At 37.4% G+C, this 18,074-nt stretch overlaps 1 protein-coding gene across 2 annotated transcripts in view; it reads left to right on the forward strand.

The window, feature by feature from the left end:
* The window catches only part of Pdk (pyruvate dehydrogenase kinase), a 465,625-nt gene that overhangs the window by 344,217 nt on the left and 103,334 nt on the right, over positions 1 to 18,074 (forward strand). For both annotated transcript variants that reach the window (XR_011018266.1, XM_068227592.1), the window contains exon 3: positions 12,075 to 12,259. Coding sequence is in view for 1 of the 2 variants with exons in the window: in XM_068227592.1 (XP_068083693.1) it covers positions 12,075 to 12,259 (185 nt within the window). In the remaining variant the exon portion in view is untranslated. The remainder of the gene's footprint in view (positions 1 to 12,074; positions 12,260 to 18,074) is intronic.

The raw sequence follows: 18,074 nt of genomic DNA on the forward strand, positions 1-18,074 counted from the left end.
CATGTATTATTTCTTGGATATCTGAGCTATACACTTCCTCTGCCCATCGAGATAACTTCACCTCAGTAGTAAAATTTGTTTCACTCTGTAAAAAAAAGATTTCCGTGTATTTGTTTAGTCCTTTCCTCCCTCACAGTCCTCCCAGCACTTTAGTTGAATAAAGTTGTGCTTTTCTACTGTTCTTATTCATAGTATGTTTGCAGATTGTGAAGGTTAGAAAGTTTCCTTCCATCATCTGATATCTCGTACCCAAGGTTTTGGAATCTTTCCCTCCTCCTTTGGTTTTTCCTTTAGCCTTGATTACTTGCAATTTTCACTTTGAAGGTAAAACTATTCTTCCTAGGCATATATGACATTATAGTTTCTTAAATCAAGAAATACTGTTTATTTTTAAACTACATTATACACATGACAAGGAAAGAAAATGGACTCCATACAAAAAAGAATAAAATCTCAGAGAATAAATAAAAAAAACTTTTCCCTTTGCAAAAAGCTTATGATTATGAATATGTCTTTCAATGAATGAATGAATGAATGAAGAATAAATAAATAAATAAATAAATAAATAAATAAATAAATAAATAAATAAATAAATAAATAAATAAATAAATAAATAAATAAATAAAAACCGAGGCCTACGGTAATGACTAATGTGACGTCACTGTCAGTACATTTTCTATTTCAGCACACTCTATTTTTTATACAAATCCACAGCCTTTGGCAACCAAGGCCTACTGCAACAACTACAACTTCCGTCACAAGATTTATCGCATCACGTTACACGAATTTTCGGATGACCCTCAGCCATCAGACATATTCATGTCAAAATGAAGCACAAAGTATGAGTCTTTGCCAAAGAGGCAAAGAATAGCAAATTCTTCATAGAGTTTTTGAATCACATGCTGCCACATACTACTCCCTCCCCAGTGATAACATGGAAAAATCTCTTTGGGAAGAGCACTTTGTGGGCAGAACGTGTCCTCCACGGGGTTAACTGGTGACTGTCTGGAGGGTTGATCATAGGAGTGGGTTGCACTATCCTCGTGGACTTGCACAGGTAGTTTTGCATGTAATAAATCTCATTCCGTATTGATGGTTATCACTTTACAAATAATATACAAGACTTTTTTTTTTTTTAATCTGGTCAGTTAAATCTGCTATGATAATGGAGTAAACCATACAGCCAGTGTCTCCACGCCGAGTGTTGGGTGGTGGTAAATAGCCTGACCCACTATAAGGACCCACGGCTAAGGGTGGAGGAGTGTTTATAGAAGGGAAATGGGCCCTCAGTGGAGGAAATGCCACTCAAACCCCATACCAACTGTAGTGTCTGTACTCCAGAGGAGCAGCTACAAAAGGCATCTGTTCTCCATGTTAGGAGTGGCCTACAAGTTTTGGCTGGCAGTAGCTCTAAAATGCCTGTGGGAGTGGCAAACTCATCGTAATAAAAGCCTATATGATAAGTGTACTGAAGCCTCGGAAAATGCTAGGGCGTTCCCACAAGTGACGTGCAAAATGCTAGGGCGTTACCCACAAGCGACGTGCAGTTCTTGTGATGCTGGGAGAAATGTGAGAAATGGGCGACTAGCAACCAAATACATCAAGATAGCGACCATCAGTGTAGTGGCACTAACAGGAAAAGTGGAAGAAATTGTAGATTTTATGGTTGGCAAAGATATAGCATTGCTGGGAATCAGTGAGACCAAATGGAAAGGAAAAGTTGAGAGGAAACTAAAGAGGATACACCTTATAATATAGTGGAGGAAGAGAAGCCAAAAATGGCGTAGGTCTCATAATTAGAAGAGACCTAAAGGAATACCTAGAATTGGTGGAAAATGTAAATGACAGGTTGATTAAGGCCAGATTGAGACTCGAAACTGGTGTTACAGATATAATTCAAGGGTAAGCTCCACAAACAGGAAATACAGATATTGATTTAGAGGAATACTTTGAATATCTGGAAGGCCATATACAGGACAAACAAGTTGTGATCGTAGGAGACATGAATGCCCAAGTAGGTAGGAAAGAAAAGGAGTTGAAGAGATTATAAGACCATTTGGATATGGGAAAAGAAATAAGGCTGGAGAGGTTTTGGTAGACTTTTGTAGAAGAAATTAGCTGATCATTGGTAACACATGGTTTTGAAAGAAAAACAGTCAGAGGATAACAAGTTATAGTTGGGATAACAAAATAAAAACTCTGATAGATTACATTTTGGTTGAGAAAGGTAACAGGAAAATGTTGGTAGATGTAACAGCCCTCCCAAGTGAATCTTTTGAAGGAGATCACAGAGTTGTAATAGCTAAGTTAAAGATGGGAAAGATACAAAAGATGACTGAGATTAGGCAGAGAAGGCTAAGGGTGTGGAAATTGCAGGAGAAGGAAGTAAATGAAGAGTTCCAGACACACATTAAAACAAAGTATACCTAAGGAAGACATTGGAAGGGTCGGAGAAGAATGGGCATATTTTAAAACAGTCATGGTGGAGTCTGCAGAAAAGACCTATGGAAGAGTATCAGGAAAAGGAAGAAAGATCAAGAAATGCCCTGGTTGAATGGCAGGGTAAAAGATATAGTTAAACGGAAGAAACAAGCTTGGAAAAGATGACTGAGAAACAGAACAACATAATACAAAATAGAATGCAGGCACTGCAAGAAGGAGTGCTCTAATGTGGTTCAAGAAGAGAAAAAGAAATGCTGGCAAAAATTCACTGAATCTCTGCAAGAAGATACAACCGGAAGCAAAAAGATTGCATTCCAGTGGGTAAAAAGAAGAAAAACTCAGACAAAGATGCTAACTTCATTAAAAATGAACAGGAGGAAGTGATGACACAGAAGCAGGATATATTGCAGAGGTGGGGAAAATACTTTGAATAGCTTTACAAAGTGCAAAATACCTCGGTACAAGGATAAATCGCAGAACGAGATTTAGTGAAGTTAGAAGATAGGAAAACGAGGTGTCCATGGCAGAGATTGTGTGGGCCACTAAAAGAATGAAACAAGGCAAGGCAACTGGAAGTGACGAGGTCACCATAGAAATGATAATAGCAGCAGGAGCAGTTGATCTACAGTTGTTGTACAGACACTTCAGAGTGATATGGAGAGAAAAGACTGTTTCAAAAGAGTGGATGAAAGGGGTCGTTATACCAATTTTCAAGAAAGGAGACAGGAAGCAATGTGAAAATTACGGTGGAGTGACACTGATACCTCATACAGCTAATATCCTTGAAAGAATCTTGGATAGACAGATAAGAGACAGAGTAGAGGGAAAATTGGCAGAACATCAGTATGGATTCAGAAGAGGCAGTTCCACATTTGACCCAATATTTACATTGCATCAAATGATGGAAATGTATTGGGAATATGGAAAGGACATGGTAGTAACATTTCTAGATATTGAAAAGGCATATGACAGTGTCCCAAGGAATTTGGTATGGAAAATATTGACAGAGGCACAGATTGAGAATGAAACAATGCATATGGTAATAGCATTGTATCAAAATTGCGAAATCTGCGTTAGAACCAAAGTGGGTCAAACTGAATGGTTCAGAGTTGAGACAGGCTTAAGACAGGAAGTGTATTGTCTCCCTTATTCTTCATTATTATCATGGATAGAATTCTACATAATATTAAGGAGAAGATGATGGGCGAGCAAGCAAAGTCTATGTTCTTTGCTGATAACATTGCAGTTTGGGGAGATAATGAAGAGGAAGTACAGACACAAGTTGATAATGAGGAGATAAGAGATTTTGGGATGAAGATTAGTACTGCGAAAAGCAAGACTTTGATCATGATGAGAGGTAACAGAAGATCCAGGGGAGTGTTAAAAATAGGAAATTAACCTCTTGAAGTAGTGAAAATTTTTAAATATTTGGGCAGCATGATGTCACAAGATGGAAATTTGGATGGAGAAATTGATTTAAGAATACAGCAGTCTGCAAGTTTCTACCAGTGTGTGAGAGACATTGTATGGGACAAAGATGTGCCAGTGAAGTGCAAGAAGGTTTTATACTTGTCCTATTGTAAACCTATACTGACCTATGCTTCAGCAGCTTGGACGTTGACTAAGTGGAACCAAAGTAAGATACAAGCAGCTGAAATGAGGTTCTTGAGGAGCATACAGGGAAAGACAAGATGAGATAGAATGCAAAATGAGGAAATAAGGAAAAGAGTGGGAGTGTGTAAACTTTAAGAAGAGATTGATATAGCAAAGCTAAAATTGTTTGAACACATGATTAGAATGCCAGGAGAGAGAATACTAAAGAGAACGTTCATCAATACAGAGACTGCAAAGAGGCCTAGGGGACAGCCTAGAATGAGATGGAGGAGCTCCGTAGTGGTCTATATTGCAAATAAAGGAGTCAACAGCAATAAAGTACTAGAAGAAGAATGGTGGAAAGATCGAGTCAGGTGGAGGGCTTTGGTACACTACCCTACCCAGAGAGAATCTGGAAAAGGGAATGGATGAATAATAATAATAATAATAATAATAATAATAATAATAATAATAATAATAATAATAATAATAATAATAATAATAATTTTTTTATTTGTAAAGTTGCACAGGTAGTGTTCATGTTATTCAGCAGGAAGGCTGGTTTAAGTCTGTCAATGGACACTGCTGACAATGAGACGTTTCCAAAGTGAAGTTCTTTTCAGAACATTTGATTACTAGGTGTAGTCCATTATATATAGATTGAAGAGGTTTCTGAACTGCATTCTGTCTGATGAATATGTGTGAAGATGTCATAAGTTCCAAATTTTGCAGTGTGATGTCGAATGTTCATTGGTTTCAATGAAGCCATGTGCTGCCTCATGTTGAAGACAAAAGAAGGAATGTCAGAGGTCATTGGTGTTAGATCAAATAAATCAACTGGAAGCTTGATTGTAACACCATAGGTCATTTCTGTAGGAGTGTTATTGTATTCTGGTATCATGTAAGCATGGAGTCCTATTAAGTTGTTGACCAAGTCATCTGAGAGGCGAGCTCTTAAGGCTGGTTTGACATTGCGATGCCAGTGTTCAAACTTCCAATTAGAAGCAGGATGATAAGGAGTAGTTTTTATGTGGTGTATACCCAAGGCTTTTGTGAGGTAAGTGGATAGTTGCAGTCAAAATGTCGTCCTCTGTCCGTGGTGATGAATTTAGGGATGTCAAAATGTGCAGTCCATGATAACAAGAGAGTGCTAGTAATAGTTTCTGCAGTGATATCTTATAGTGGTATTGCTTCGGGTCAACACGTAAATCTATCATCAGTAACAGGTATGATGATGCTTGTGGTTTAAACAGGCCTAACATCTAAGGTCATTAGCCCCAACAGGTATATGAAGCCTTGAGAATAAGGAAGTGGTCCTACAAAGTCCACATGGATGTGGGAGAAGCGGTTGTTGACTTGATTGAAGGTTCCAATAGTACTATTTGTGTGTTCCCACACTTTTGCTCTTTGACAAGGAAGACAGGTTTCAGTTTTACATCTTGTTTCGATGAAGGCCAAACAAAGCGCTGTCATATTAAATCCACTGTACCTTTGATGCTGGAATGAGCTAATTCATGTAGTGCATGGAAGACTCTTTCTCTGTAGGATAGTGGGGTGTAAGGTCTGAGTTTTTCTGTAGAGTTATTGGAAACCAACTCGGAACAATCAGGTAACACCATGGTAGCGAGTTTCTTCAGGTGGTCTGCATTTGTACAGGCTTTCAAAAGCTTTCAACACTGTTGGTCACAATATCTTGCTGCAAAAACTAACAGGTGATGGAATTAATGGGCCTTTCCTCTCCTGGTTTGAATCATATGTTAAAAATTGCATACGAATGTTAAAATATGGAATTGTTTTCCTGTGCCTATTATTGTTACCAGTGGAGTTCCTCAAGCATCTCACTTTGCTCCGTTACATTTTACTCTCTACATAAATTGCATTAAAATATACTTAGGAATTTCAGAATTGCTTTTATTTGCTGATGATATAAAAATTATTATGAAAATTAATTTTCCACTTGATTATTTGAAACATCAACAAGGTTTACATCATCTAAAAAAGTAATGTATGCAAAATGGGTTGAAACTTAATTATGAAAAAATTTAAAATTATATATTTTTTTAAACAAGAAGAAAATAATGATATCAGTATAAATTTAGTAATAATATTCTATCTCTCGGTTCACAAGTTAATGACCTTGGTGGTTTATTCAGCTACAATGTATCATTGCTTGAACATACTATATTGGAAATATTTTTAAGAAGTCATTACAAAGACTGGGTTGCATTACTAGATATTCTGGAGAATTTTCCAACTTAGCAACCTATCGTTTGCTGTATGTATACATGATATGCCCTATACTTGCACCTGTATGGAACCCTACCCATCCGACCTCTATCCGTAGATTAGATTTGTTTATATTCATTTAGAGTAGGCTTTCCATATGATGTTCATTATACAGTCCTATAACAGTTATTAAATCTCCATAGTCAGTCACAACATTGTGAATTCCTGGGTATTTTCATTTTTAAATTGTTCCATTCTTTGGTGAATTGCCCACAACTCCTAAATGTTGAGATAGCTAAACAATGTTGATATTGATGTGTTTAATTACTCGTTGTCAACATTTAGAAATCGCTTACACTATCTCCAGAAGCGATTATTACTTTCCTGTACTTACTTGTACTATAACCTCTATATATACCAGTATATATTTGTACATTAAAAAAATATTTTCTTCTTATACTCTTCTGACACTTTAATTTCTTTTTAGCTTGTTTTGTGTATTTTTCTCTATTGTGTTGTACAATGGTATTACTGTCAACAAAGTATTATTAAAAGAAACTTTAATAAGAAAAATCACACAGTAGGTACATATTCAGTCTTCAGCCTTAAAAATAAAATATAAAATTAATAAAACACCTTAAAATTAACATTAAACATCCTGTGAAAAGGTAATCTTGAAATATCTTATTGTATTTGCACCGGGAGGTACACCTCAACGTCGCACATTCAAAATCAGCGCCTAAATGAACTCCTCTATTGGTCAAACAGGGAAACTAATAACACAACAAGTTGGAACTTTAATCAGAAGATGTCACCACTGAAAAATTAAGTAATTCCTAAACTGAGTGAATTTCTCCTTGTTTTGTTTGCCATTCATCAAGAAGTTTGGACATTCTTCCATAGATGACACCACCAAAAAACTATGATCATGCACCCTGGTGCGAGGTGTAAGAAGTTATAATTTAAAGAAGTTTTGTATTTCTAGGTTTTTGTAACTGATTGACGATTTATTTTTGGGTTGGCAATATTTCCTTTTTCTTTCCGCCAGTTTTGAATCTGGCCAATGAAAAATTTCTGTAATTAATTTTCAACCTATCACAGGCTTCTTGTTCGATTCTGAGTGTAACTTTGAGATTGACCAATTAAATTGAGAGGGTGTGGCTGGTTTAGTCTTGAATGATCTCGAACCTTCCCTAAGGGTTTATAAACTGCGGCTTTTCACGTTTCTTGGCCAATTGATCGTCGTCTATCTTGAGTGTGTGTTAAGCAGGAGGCGGGCAGCCTCTTTTGTCGGCAGCAGAACATCTTTAAGGTAATGGCCACATAAATTACATCTTTTTGTTGTAGCTTCCTCCGCAGCTTAACCCGAGGGGAAAGGTCCGAATTTTTAACGATGTAACCGACTTTCCTAAAATGTAAATTTTCTTCGGGCTAATGTAAAACTTCATAAAGCTTTACTGTAAATCGGGGATAGAGATTGAGCTACCCTCTTGAGATCCCCTTCATCTTGGTTTGAGGTGACTGTTTTCGTAACTGTTCTCTTCCTGCAATGTGTTAAAATAATTTCCGTGCGAGCCACCTCAGTAGTTTGGGAATAGCCCCTGCTTCATCGGCCGAGAGCTCTATAGGTTTTAATATTTCATTATCTGGAGCACAGTGTTCGCCTCCTTTCAGGTTGTGTTTCGGGCCATTTACTTAACCTGTTATTCTTATTTCACAAAGGCCCTATAGGTTGGGTACTAGTTACCCCTGATTCAATTTGTAAGTTGGGCCATGGAAGGCCAGTGAGTGTTAGAATTGTGTGTAATGTTGTCTTACGCGGGCAATTAATATTGAATGAACGTTGGAGAGCCTGTTTGCTCTTTTTTTCCAGGTTTTGATTATTGTAAAGAGTGCCTCTGAAAGGCCAGGTATTGTATTTAGGGAGCAAGTGCTCTCGATTTAGGGGACTTCTGCCCCTGACTTAATGGTTCCTAATTTTTAACTTAAATGGTGTAAACTGGATCTGGTATATCTGACATTGTAAAATAGAGGCTTGAAGCCCAAACTTGTTAGAAGTTCTGAATCTTGGATTTTCCTAGTCTTGTACCTGATATTTTGTTATTTTGTTGTTTTTTGAAGAAATATAACCTTCAGTTCAAATTTTAAATTAATTTTGATATTGTAGTTAGACCCATTCAAGCCCGCACCTTCTTTCACCTCTTTCTGCTCCACGGGTAACCCCGTAACAGTATTATTAAAAACATAACCAAAGAAACATTACATAGAGGAACATATAATGGCACTCGTTCTTAAAGTCTTGATAAAGAAATGACTTAAGAAGTGTGACAGTGGTTATAGATATCAATTAGTAAGATACATCCAAAAATAATAGTCGTGTGGAAATTATTTTAAATTGACAATTAGAAAAATGAAAACTGAAATACACTGTCAGTTTCAATTTAAATTAGATTTCTGAACAGACTAAAATTATTTTTGAGGTATTAAAAATCCTTCTTGATAAAACATAAGGAAGTTACAACTCATCCCATCTTTCATAAATTTTCAGATAAGTTCTCCCTCCCACAATTTCCTCTTCTCCCTTTCCCACAGTTAACAGCTGACCTGCTGGAATGTTCTTTTGTTCTACAGTTTTCAGTACACAGTGTCAACTGAGTCACATATATTTCATTTTAAATTAACTCTTCACCTTTTATTTAATTATTCACCACACTTTTCTTCTTTTTTTTTTTTTCCACTACTTTAAATATAAAGTTTTTGTTTTCCATATTGACTAGGTCAGAAAGTGCTATTGCAGCACAACTTGCCCTACAAGTAGCACGACTCATGCTGTGAATATTGTTATGCATCACCACCTGACCTCTGCAGCTTCCATATTCTCACAGCCATAAATAAGACCGAGCCTTCGGAGGAAGGTACATTTTGCTCACACCTATGCCAAGAGACAGATGCAGAATTACTGTATCCGTCAAGAAATAGCAACAAGTGATTATATAAATATAATTTATTGTGGGAAAATTGCTTTCTTCATTCCATGGTTCATTTTGTTGGGAGTTCTTTTGTAAATTGAGAGATGAAATAAACAAACTTTTAATTTGCATGCATTCAGTCCATTGATGTTTTTCACGATATCCAGTGAGCAAGGTAATAATACTTTGTTAATGGTAATACAGTAAAACATCTGATATCCAGGCTAATGTGGCACTGGGTGGTCCAGATAAAATAAAATCCAGATATCAGAAAGTACCATTAAAATACAGCCAAATTCATACAAAGACTCTACCAAGCTTTATTTTGTAAGTAATTAGTCTGATTATAACATTACACATAACAAATTAATATCAAACATTGCACTGTATTTAAATACAGTATAAACCATAAGTATATGTTCCTTGTACTCAGTTTTCTTTTTTTAAGGAAGTTATCGTAACCTGTTTAACTTGCTGCAATTTCTTTCCAGCCATGCTTCAGTTGTAACACTGATTAAAATGACATAAACTGTGCAACATCACTTTATCCAGAAAATCACTACCACAGTAAAAATAAATATTGTACTGTAACAATCATGACTGACTAACACAAACTAAGGCAATACAATAGGTGCATGATATTGTTGAGGGTGTGAGTCAGAAACCTTCCCATCAGTTTAAATCCCAGTATGCCTTTCTCCTTGCATTTTTTCTTATGCTACAGCCCAACTTAGTAATGCAGTTCACTATATCATGGCTCAAAAATATTAATATGGCATGTGCATTTTAAAAAAATCTCCAGAGACCAGGCCAGATACCAGAGGTTGGAATGTACCATTTTAAAATACAACAAAACATCACAAGGTAAAAAGATAGGAAAGAATCAACAAAGTATACGATAAAAACTTATACAGGTCATGCAGATTAAATAAAAGAAAGCATGGGAAAATAGTTATGGACACAGTCTAAGCAATTTCTTAAGACCAATTAAATACACAAATATTCACTTTGTTTATGGATCTTACCATTTTCGTAGTTGAGTCTTGGAATCCATGGAAGTATATTTTTTCTAGGAGCTCTGAGCAATTCACCAAGGATTGGAACAGTTTAAACATGAAAAATGTACCCAGAAATTCATAGCATTGTGATAGTGTAACTCCCCCCCACCAAGAAGTGATGCATCAGGCAAGAGTGTGAGGCGGGAAACCCTGAGTCAGTAGATTTGGCAATAGCAATACACAGTTTAAACTGGGCTATTTTCTCTACCAGTGAAATTCAAATCTACTACTACTGCTGCTGGATTCTAGCTTGTTCTGGGATGTTGTAATGCTTCACCCTTGTTGGTGCCTGAAAGGTGACAGAAAATCACACTATAGTTCATTCCATGTTATGAAAACAGTATTACTCTTATGACAACAGCGTTGCTATATCGAACGGCTCTTCTCAACACCATCACAGGAAAACTGCGGCACATAAGTTTGTGAAATTCAGTATTTAAGTTAAAGATAAAGGAAGAAACAAAGCTACAATTTACTTTTATGTACTAAAGGGGACAGGAGGTTTACAGGGGCTATTTTTGGTTTGTACGGAATCAGAGGTAAACTACGGCACATAAAAATATCTCAGCATTGCAGTGTAAGGCAAATTGGGGCAGAAAATAGAAACACATTTTTTATGGGTTCGAGAGATGAGGGATTCATTTAATTGCATTTAATACATTTCTCCAGGCAACATGGTGTACTACATGTACTGTTGTATCACTCACATAAACAATAGTAAAAATTAAATGAAGTGGTATTAAAATGTGCTTAAGAAAGAACAGCTAACTAACAAAACCAAGTGCAAATAAACACACACAGCAATTTTTTTTATCTGTACAAGTTATGCCATGACGTATTGCTGCATACCACAACACCAAAATTTTCAGTAACAACTTCTGTACAGTACGAAAATAATAGAACACACACAAATAGTATGCAATATACAACCAACTCTCACTCAACACAAGACAAGTACTCACTGATTTAAAGCCTAAAAATACACACACACAGCGAATAAATACTGTAGACGACTTCACTACAGAAGTGAGCTGCCGGCGGTTCACATAGTAAGGAACTACACGATGTTTGTACCAGAGCAACACAGAAGGGAAATGAAGGAAGGCAACAAAGCGATGGCTGTTCCTGCCATTGTGCTCTCTCCCTACGAATATATATATGAAAAAGAAAATGTTATTTAGTTATTTTAATAACTCAAGGCAAAAATGCCTCATCCTTTTTATTTGTCTTTTTAATACATTACAAAATACAGTATAATATCCCTTAATAACGAGGAATAATGGGTGTCTCAGAGCAATACTGTTTTCTTAACATGAAATGAGCTATAGAGAGCATGGTGTCTAAAAATTTGATGCGCTATTGTTCATTGTTGCATCATACTCACCAAAACCTGGTATCGGATTGATATCTGGTTGTGAACCATGTCACAAAATTTATATGTCATATATTGCAGAAACATTGTGTTCATCCTTTGTGTGTATTCTTATCTTTGTCCTTAGATTCCTGTTTTTAAGAATACAGTATTTACTCTATAGAAATATTGTCAGAGAGCAAGAAATGCCAGGTATTCAATTCTTCACAGAACTTCTTCTTAAACAAAATTGGTACCATATTTTTAATGTCTTGTTTTAGCATACATAAAATGTTCACACCAAAACCCTTCTAATTGTTTCTGCTATGTGAGAGAGAAAAGCTTTGAGGTAGGTTATAATGTGTGGCTCTTTCATTGTAATTTTCAAACTCTGAAGGAAGTGTATTGAGGTGTGAAAATTTCTTTGTTTTGTAGATTTTGTCAGGCATTAGTGAAGATCCGTAATCGACACACTGATGTAGTACAAACAATGGCACAAGGAGTTCTTGAGCTGAAAGAGTCGCACGAAGTGGACCAGGCAACAGAGAACAGTATCCAGTACTTCTTGGATCGCTTCTACATGTCTCGCATCAGTATTCGAATGCTCATCAATCAACACAGTGAGTTTCCCACTTTTTTTTTTTTTTTTTGTTTTTGTTTTTTTTTGTTTTTTTTTGTTTTTGTTTTGTTTCAGAAGATTTAGTTTGTAAACCAGAGATGTGAGACTGAGAAATACAAATCAAAAGGGGTGTTTTAGTTACATTGCATGTTGAGTGACTTTGCTCACCAGGATGATTAACTTTTTTCTGTATACTTCTAAATCAGGGTAAAATACGAGGGTTGGGGCAAAAGTCATGGTAACTTTTTTTTTTTTTCTTGAAGATACCATCCGGTTGGAAAATATGACATATACAGACGAAAGGACAAGGTGTTAACTGCATGTGTGGACAATGAATAGCACCAAAATATCATAACGCACTAATTTATTATGGTAGTATACAGGGCAATATGGCCTTCTCGGTGCAAAAGAATGACAACACAGTACACATAAAGTTGACATGACAAACCTGGGCCTAAAGACCCTCAAAGTAGTACCCTGCTACTGACACCACACGCTGCCAACGATGTGGGAGGCGCTGAATACCATCTGCCTCAGCATTTGCTGCACCATGTGTGAATCGGGTCACCTGTTGGTGCACAGCTTTAGCAGTGTCCTCTTGTGTTGCAAACCCCCTACCACATAGTGGTTCCTTAATATTTCGAATGAGATCAAAGTCACAGGGCGAAATGTTGGGAGAGTACGGTAGGTGCTCCAATTCTTCCCATCCCCAACGTCGCAGTAGCTGCCCTACACACCCTGCTTTATGTGGTTTTGCATTGTCGTGCAGGATTATTGCACGGTCCACAAGATCCGGACGTTTATCCTGAATGCCACGTCGTACCTGTCGCACCAGGAAGTCCCTGTAGTACTGTGCGGTCACTGTTCTGCCATGTGGAACAAAGTGGCAAACAATGACACCCCTGGCGTAATTCGTGGCGATCACCATCAATTTGACTGGGGAAGGATTCTGACAGACCTTATGCCTCCTTAGTGATCCAGCATATCGCCACTCCGCGGACTGATGTTTCAGTTCTGGTTTGTATGCCCTGGCCCAAAATTCATCGATGGCGATTATTCGTGACAAGAATTGATCGCCGTCCTGTTGCCAGCGTGCAAGGTGGTCGGAGCATATTGCATAGTGCACCCACCTTTGAACTTCCGTCAGTGCATGCGGTACCCACCGTGATGCGATTTTGTGCAGTTGCAGCTCATTTCGCAATATTCTGTGGACGGTGCGTTTCTCTATGCCACTTGCCGTCTCTAACTCCAGTAGCATCCATTGTCTGTCTTCATCCAGGAGCTGCTCGATGACGGCACATGCCACATCGGTCTGCACACTGACAGGTCGTCCCGAACGTTGCTCATCACTGGTTGACACACGTCCTTGCTGAAACTTACCTACCCACCGTGCTACTGTAGGGTATGGTAGGGCATTATTCCCAAGGGCTTCCACTAATTCACTGTGACATTCCATTGCATTTCTCCCTCGGAGAATGGCTATTTTGATGTAAGCGCGCTGCTCAACACGGGTTACTTCCATCTCGCACTACACTCACCAACTGATTGATTTCACAGCCCTCGCTGCGCTACTACCAGCTATCACAGAGCCATCTGTTGTTCTGCATACACACTATGCCTGCAGAACTTCCACACGATACATATATGTTCGTGATTCGTTCATATATCTACAAGAAAAAAAAAATAGTTGCCATAACTTCTGCCCCAGTCCTCATACGATAAAAGAGAAAGTAACCTATGTTGAACTTATGGTTGAAAGTTAAAGTATAACAATTAGCAGTACCTTCTTTGAACCACTAGCTCCTCCCTGTGGTGTGGTGACAATAATTCAGTCTATATCAGCTATTTTACCACCTTTCATATACAATAGATCATTAGAGACTAAAATAATTAAACAAATAAAATATTAGAAAGTACCCGCCATAAAGAGAAGAGACCAGATTTTAGGAACTGAAAATAAGAAGTTGGATGGCAATTTTATGAACAATTGTGAAAGTTGATAACGGGAATGTAAATCTGCTTATTTTCGTAGGTTGCCTCAATTCAAAACCATCATTTGATTTGTTTATCAAGGATTCTTCTCACTGGCCACAGAAATAGTTAGCTTGCATGTTACATTTATGTAGAAAGTTGTCTAATTAGAAAACCCACTAAGGCCACGTAAAAAGACTAAGTCAGTTCTTTATCTCGGCAAATATTGATTCTTTTGGAAAATATTTGAAGTTCGATTCACTGCATGTGATGGTTTCATTGCCGCCATTCTGCATTGATTTTTAGGTTGGCTTTTGCATCCTGAAACAGGATCCAGTGTTATATTTCCCTTATCACATCACATTTCTTTAAAAATCTGATATTTCTTCATTATGCACAAACACCTATGCATACATTACTTCGTTAGAAGTGTTGCCTTGAATAAGTTTTCTGAATTATTGCCATCTGGCAACAGTGTATCATCACACTTACAGCTTAGAGTTGACAACACTGTATAACAAGCAGGTTTTGCTGATTAGCACCATTCTGTTGGAGTGCCTTCTGCGCTTTAGTCTGGGTCATACTTCGCTTGCTAATGAGAATAGGTAGTGTCCTGTATGTAAGTGACATACTGTGTTAATCTTTATATTGAACTTTCATCAACATGTCACATTGTGGCTGCATGAATAGTCCAGATATATCCTGCAGTGTGTATGGAAGTTTCGTGCGGATAAAACAGCGGCACAGTATAACAAAGTTTGTCAGAGAGGCCTACTGTGTATATTTGGGCATCAAACTGGGAGACCAAGACAAGCCGTGGGCACCTAGTTTATAGGACCTGTGTAGAGCAGTTACGATGGGTGAATGGTGAGCAAACAGCACTGCGATTTGAAATACCAGTGGTGTGACGACAACCTGCAGACCACAGTTCTCACGTTTTTTCTGTTCAGTGAATGTGAAGGGTTTTAACAGCAGGAACAAAAGTAAGATTGTGTATCCAAGCAATATTTCATCCGCAATGCAATGCAGCGTCCGGAGCAATTAAATGATGGCTCCTCACATGAGGATGAGGCAGAAATGGCCGGTGCTACCTTTGACTGTGATTTTTCACCAGAAGTTACTGGGAAAGTCCCCAAACTTTTTGAGCCAGATGCATTAAATGGCTTAATTCGTGATCTTGGTCTTACAAAGGAATCTTCAAGGTACTTGGGTCTAGACTCCGTGAAAGGAATATGTTGGCACCATGGACGACATACGAGGCGTGTTTTTTAAGTAAGGTCCGTTTGAAAATAAGTACACAACGAAAGGTTATTTAAAAAAAGTAAAGTTATTTTCAGAAAGTACATACTTCACTCTATTTTTCAACATAGTTGCCAAGTTTGTTCAAACACTTATCATACCTCGTAACCAATTTTAAAATACCCTCTTCATAGAAACTTGCCACCTGCTCCGATAACCAAGAGTTCACGGCTGTTTTCACGTTGTCGTCATCATTGTAATGATTGCCACTGAGGTGATGTTTGAGGTGGAGGAACAGATGGTAATCGCTCGACGCAAGATCAGGACTGTAGGGTGGGTGGTCTAAAACTTCCCAGCCAAAACTGTCCTATAAATCGCGGGTCTGACCTGCAGTGTGAGGTCTTGCATTGTCATGGAGAAGGACAATTCCCTTTGTCAGCATGCCGTGTCTTTTGTTTTGAATCGCTCTGCGTAGCTTTCTCAGGGTTTGGCAGAATGCTTCTACATTGATAGTGGTTCCTTGTTGCATGAAGTCGACCAACAAAACACCAACGCCATGATTTTGCGCTGGGACAGAGTCTGTTTGGCCTTCACCTTTACAGGCGAGTGTGTGTGTCTCCATTCCATGCTCTGTTGCTTCAATTCGGACATGATATGTGAATCCCATGTTTCGTCTCCAGTTACAATCTGACTCAAAAAGCCGTCAGCTTCTTCGTCATAATGAGTCAAGAACTTCATCGCACACTCAATTTTTTTGTTTTTGTGGTCCTCTGTTAGGAGTTTCGGGACCCAACGGGAGCACAGTTTCCTAAATTTTAGATGTTCAGAAACAATGTTGTAAAGCACTGATCTCGACACGCCAGGAAATTCGTTTGAGAGACCTGTTATTGTGAAGCGCCTGTTCTCATGAATCTTCGCTTCAACTGAAGCCACCAAATTGTCTGTAATCAAAGAAGGGCGACCGGAGCGGTCCTTGCTGACAAAAACCATATCACTGACCAAACCTCACACACGGGGGGCGAGTTGATAGTCTTAAACATTTTGAAAGAGCAAGTGTGTGGTGTCTTTAAAGTGATAGGTATACTGACAGGTCTACAAGCAAGTTCCACAAAACATCCTTGTTTTTTTTTTTTTTTTTTTTTTTTTTTTTTTTTTTTTTTTTTTTTTTTTTTTTTTTTTTGTAAGTGGGACAATCGAGCAAGGTCACAATACTAGATTCAAAAGGATTGGCCGCCACGTAGACAGTGGATTATTGGCATGGAAAACATAAAACAAAACAAAAAAAGTCTTGTTAACAAGTCCAACATACTGTTACCTCTGCTGCATTTCAAACTAAGGCTTATGAAACAATTTGTTGAGGCTATAAATAATGAAGGTGAATGCCTCCAGATTCTATTTAATCGAATCCCAGGCATCAGTAATGCCAAAGTCAAAGAGTCCAGATATCAGAAAACTTCTTTCTGATACTGATTTTGAAAACGCTATATGTGTAGCAGATTGTTCAGCATGGAAAGTATTCTGGGATGTAGTCAGAAACTTCCTTGGTAATACAAAGGATTATCATGTACCTTCAGGATATTCACAAGCGATAGATGTTGCACAACATGGGACATGCAAATAAACAAAATTCACTATGAAACAAGAAAGAATGGAAGCACACTTACCTTAAGTCGGTCCCAATAAAATGTCATGAAAATGAACAAAACAATACCGAGCTCGATAGCTGAAGTCGCTTAAGTGCGGCCAGTATCCAGTAAAATGAAGTCAAATAAATATTAAAATTTATTTATTCCACCTATTCAGAGGGCGAAACATGTCCCTATAATTTTATTCAAGATTTAATTTCTTAATTAAAATCTCTATTTATGTATTGAATAGGTGGAATAAATAGATTTTAATGTTTATTTGACTTCATTGAACATTTCAATACGGACCAAAACATGAGAATTCTAACAGTATCCAGTATTTGGGAGATAGTAGATTTGAACCCCAATGTCGGCAGCCCTGAAAATGGTTTTCTGTGGTTTCCCATTTTCACACCAGGCAAATGCTGGGGCTGTACATTAATTAAGGCCATGGCCGCTTCCTTCCCACTCCTAGCTCTTCCCTGTCCCATTGTTGCCATAAGACCTATCTGTGTCTGTGCGACGTAAAGCAACTAGCAAAAAAAAAAAAAAAAAAAAAAAAAAAAAAAAAAAAAAAAAAAAAAAAGAACAACACAATAAACTAGGCCCAAAAAGGTCAGGGGGATTAAGTTAAAACATTAGGAAGCAAAATTACTGACTGAAATGAGAACACTAGTTTAAGGTAAAGTATACAAACTTTAATTCGGAGAAAATAATTAATTTAAAAGTGTCAGTCAATATCTTAGGTAATTATCAAATAAAAAATTGTGATTTTTAAATCTTCAGCTTAAATTGGTTTAAAAAACAAATAAATTAAGATAATTAAGAAATTAAAAGAACTTATTACAGATTCAAAATTGATTCAATTGAATTGATTCAAATGAATTACTAGAGTCAAAAATGGTCTCTGTGTGACTTGCTCCAATACCATTAAGAAAATAAGATGGATGAATATTATGCCATCAAATAAGAATATGTGAA

The sequence above is a fragment of the Anabrus simplex genome, chromosome 5 (assembly GCF_040414725.1).
Source record: "Anabrus simplex isolate iqAnaSimp1 chromosome 5, ASM4041472v1, whole genome shotgun sequence".
NCBI classification, from domain to species: Eukaryota; Metazoa; Arthropoda; class Insecta; order Orthoptera; family Tettigoniidae; genus Anabrus; species Anabrus simplex.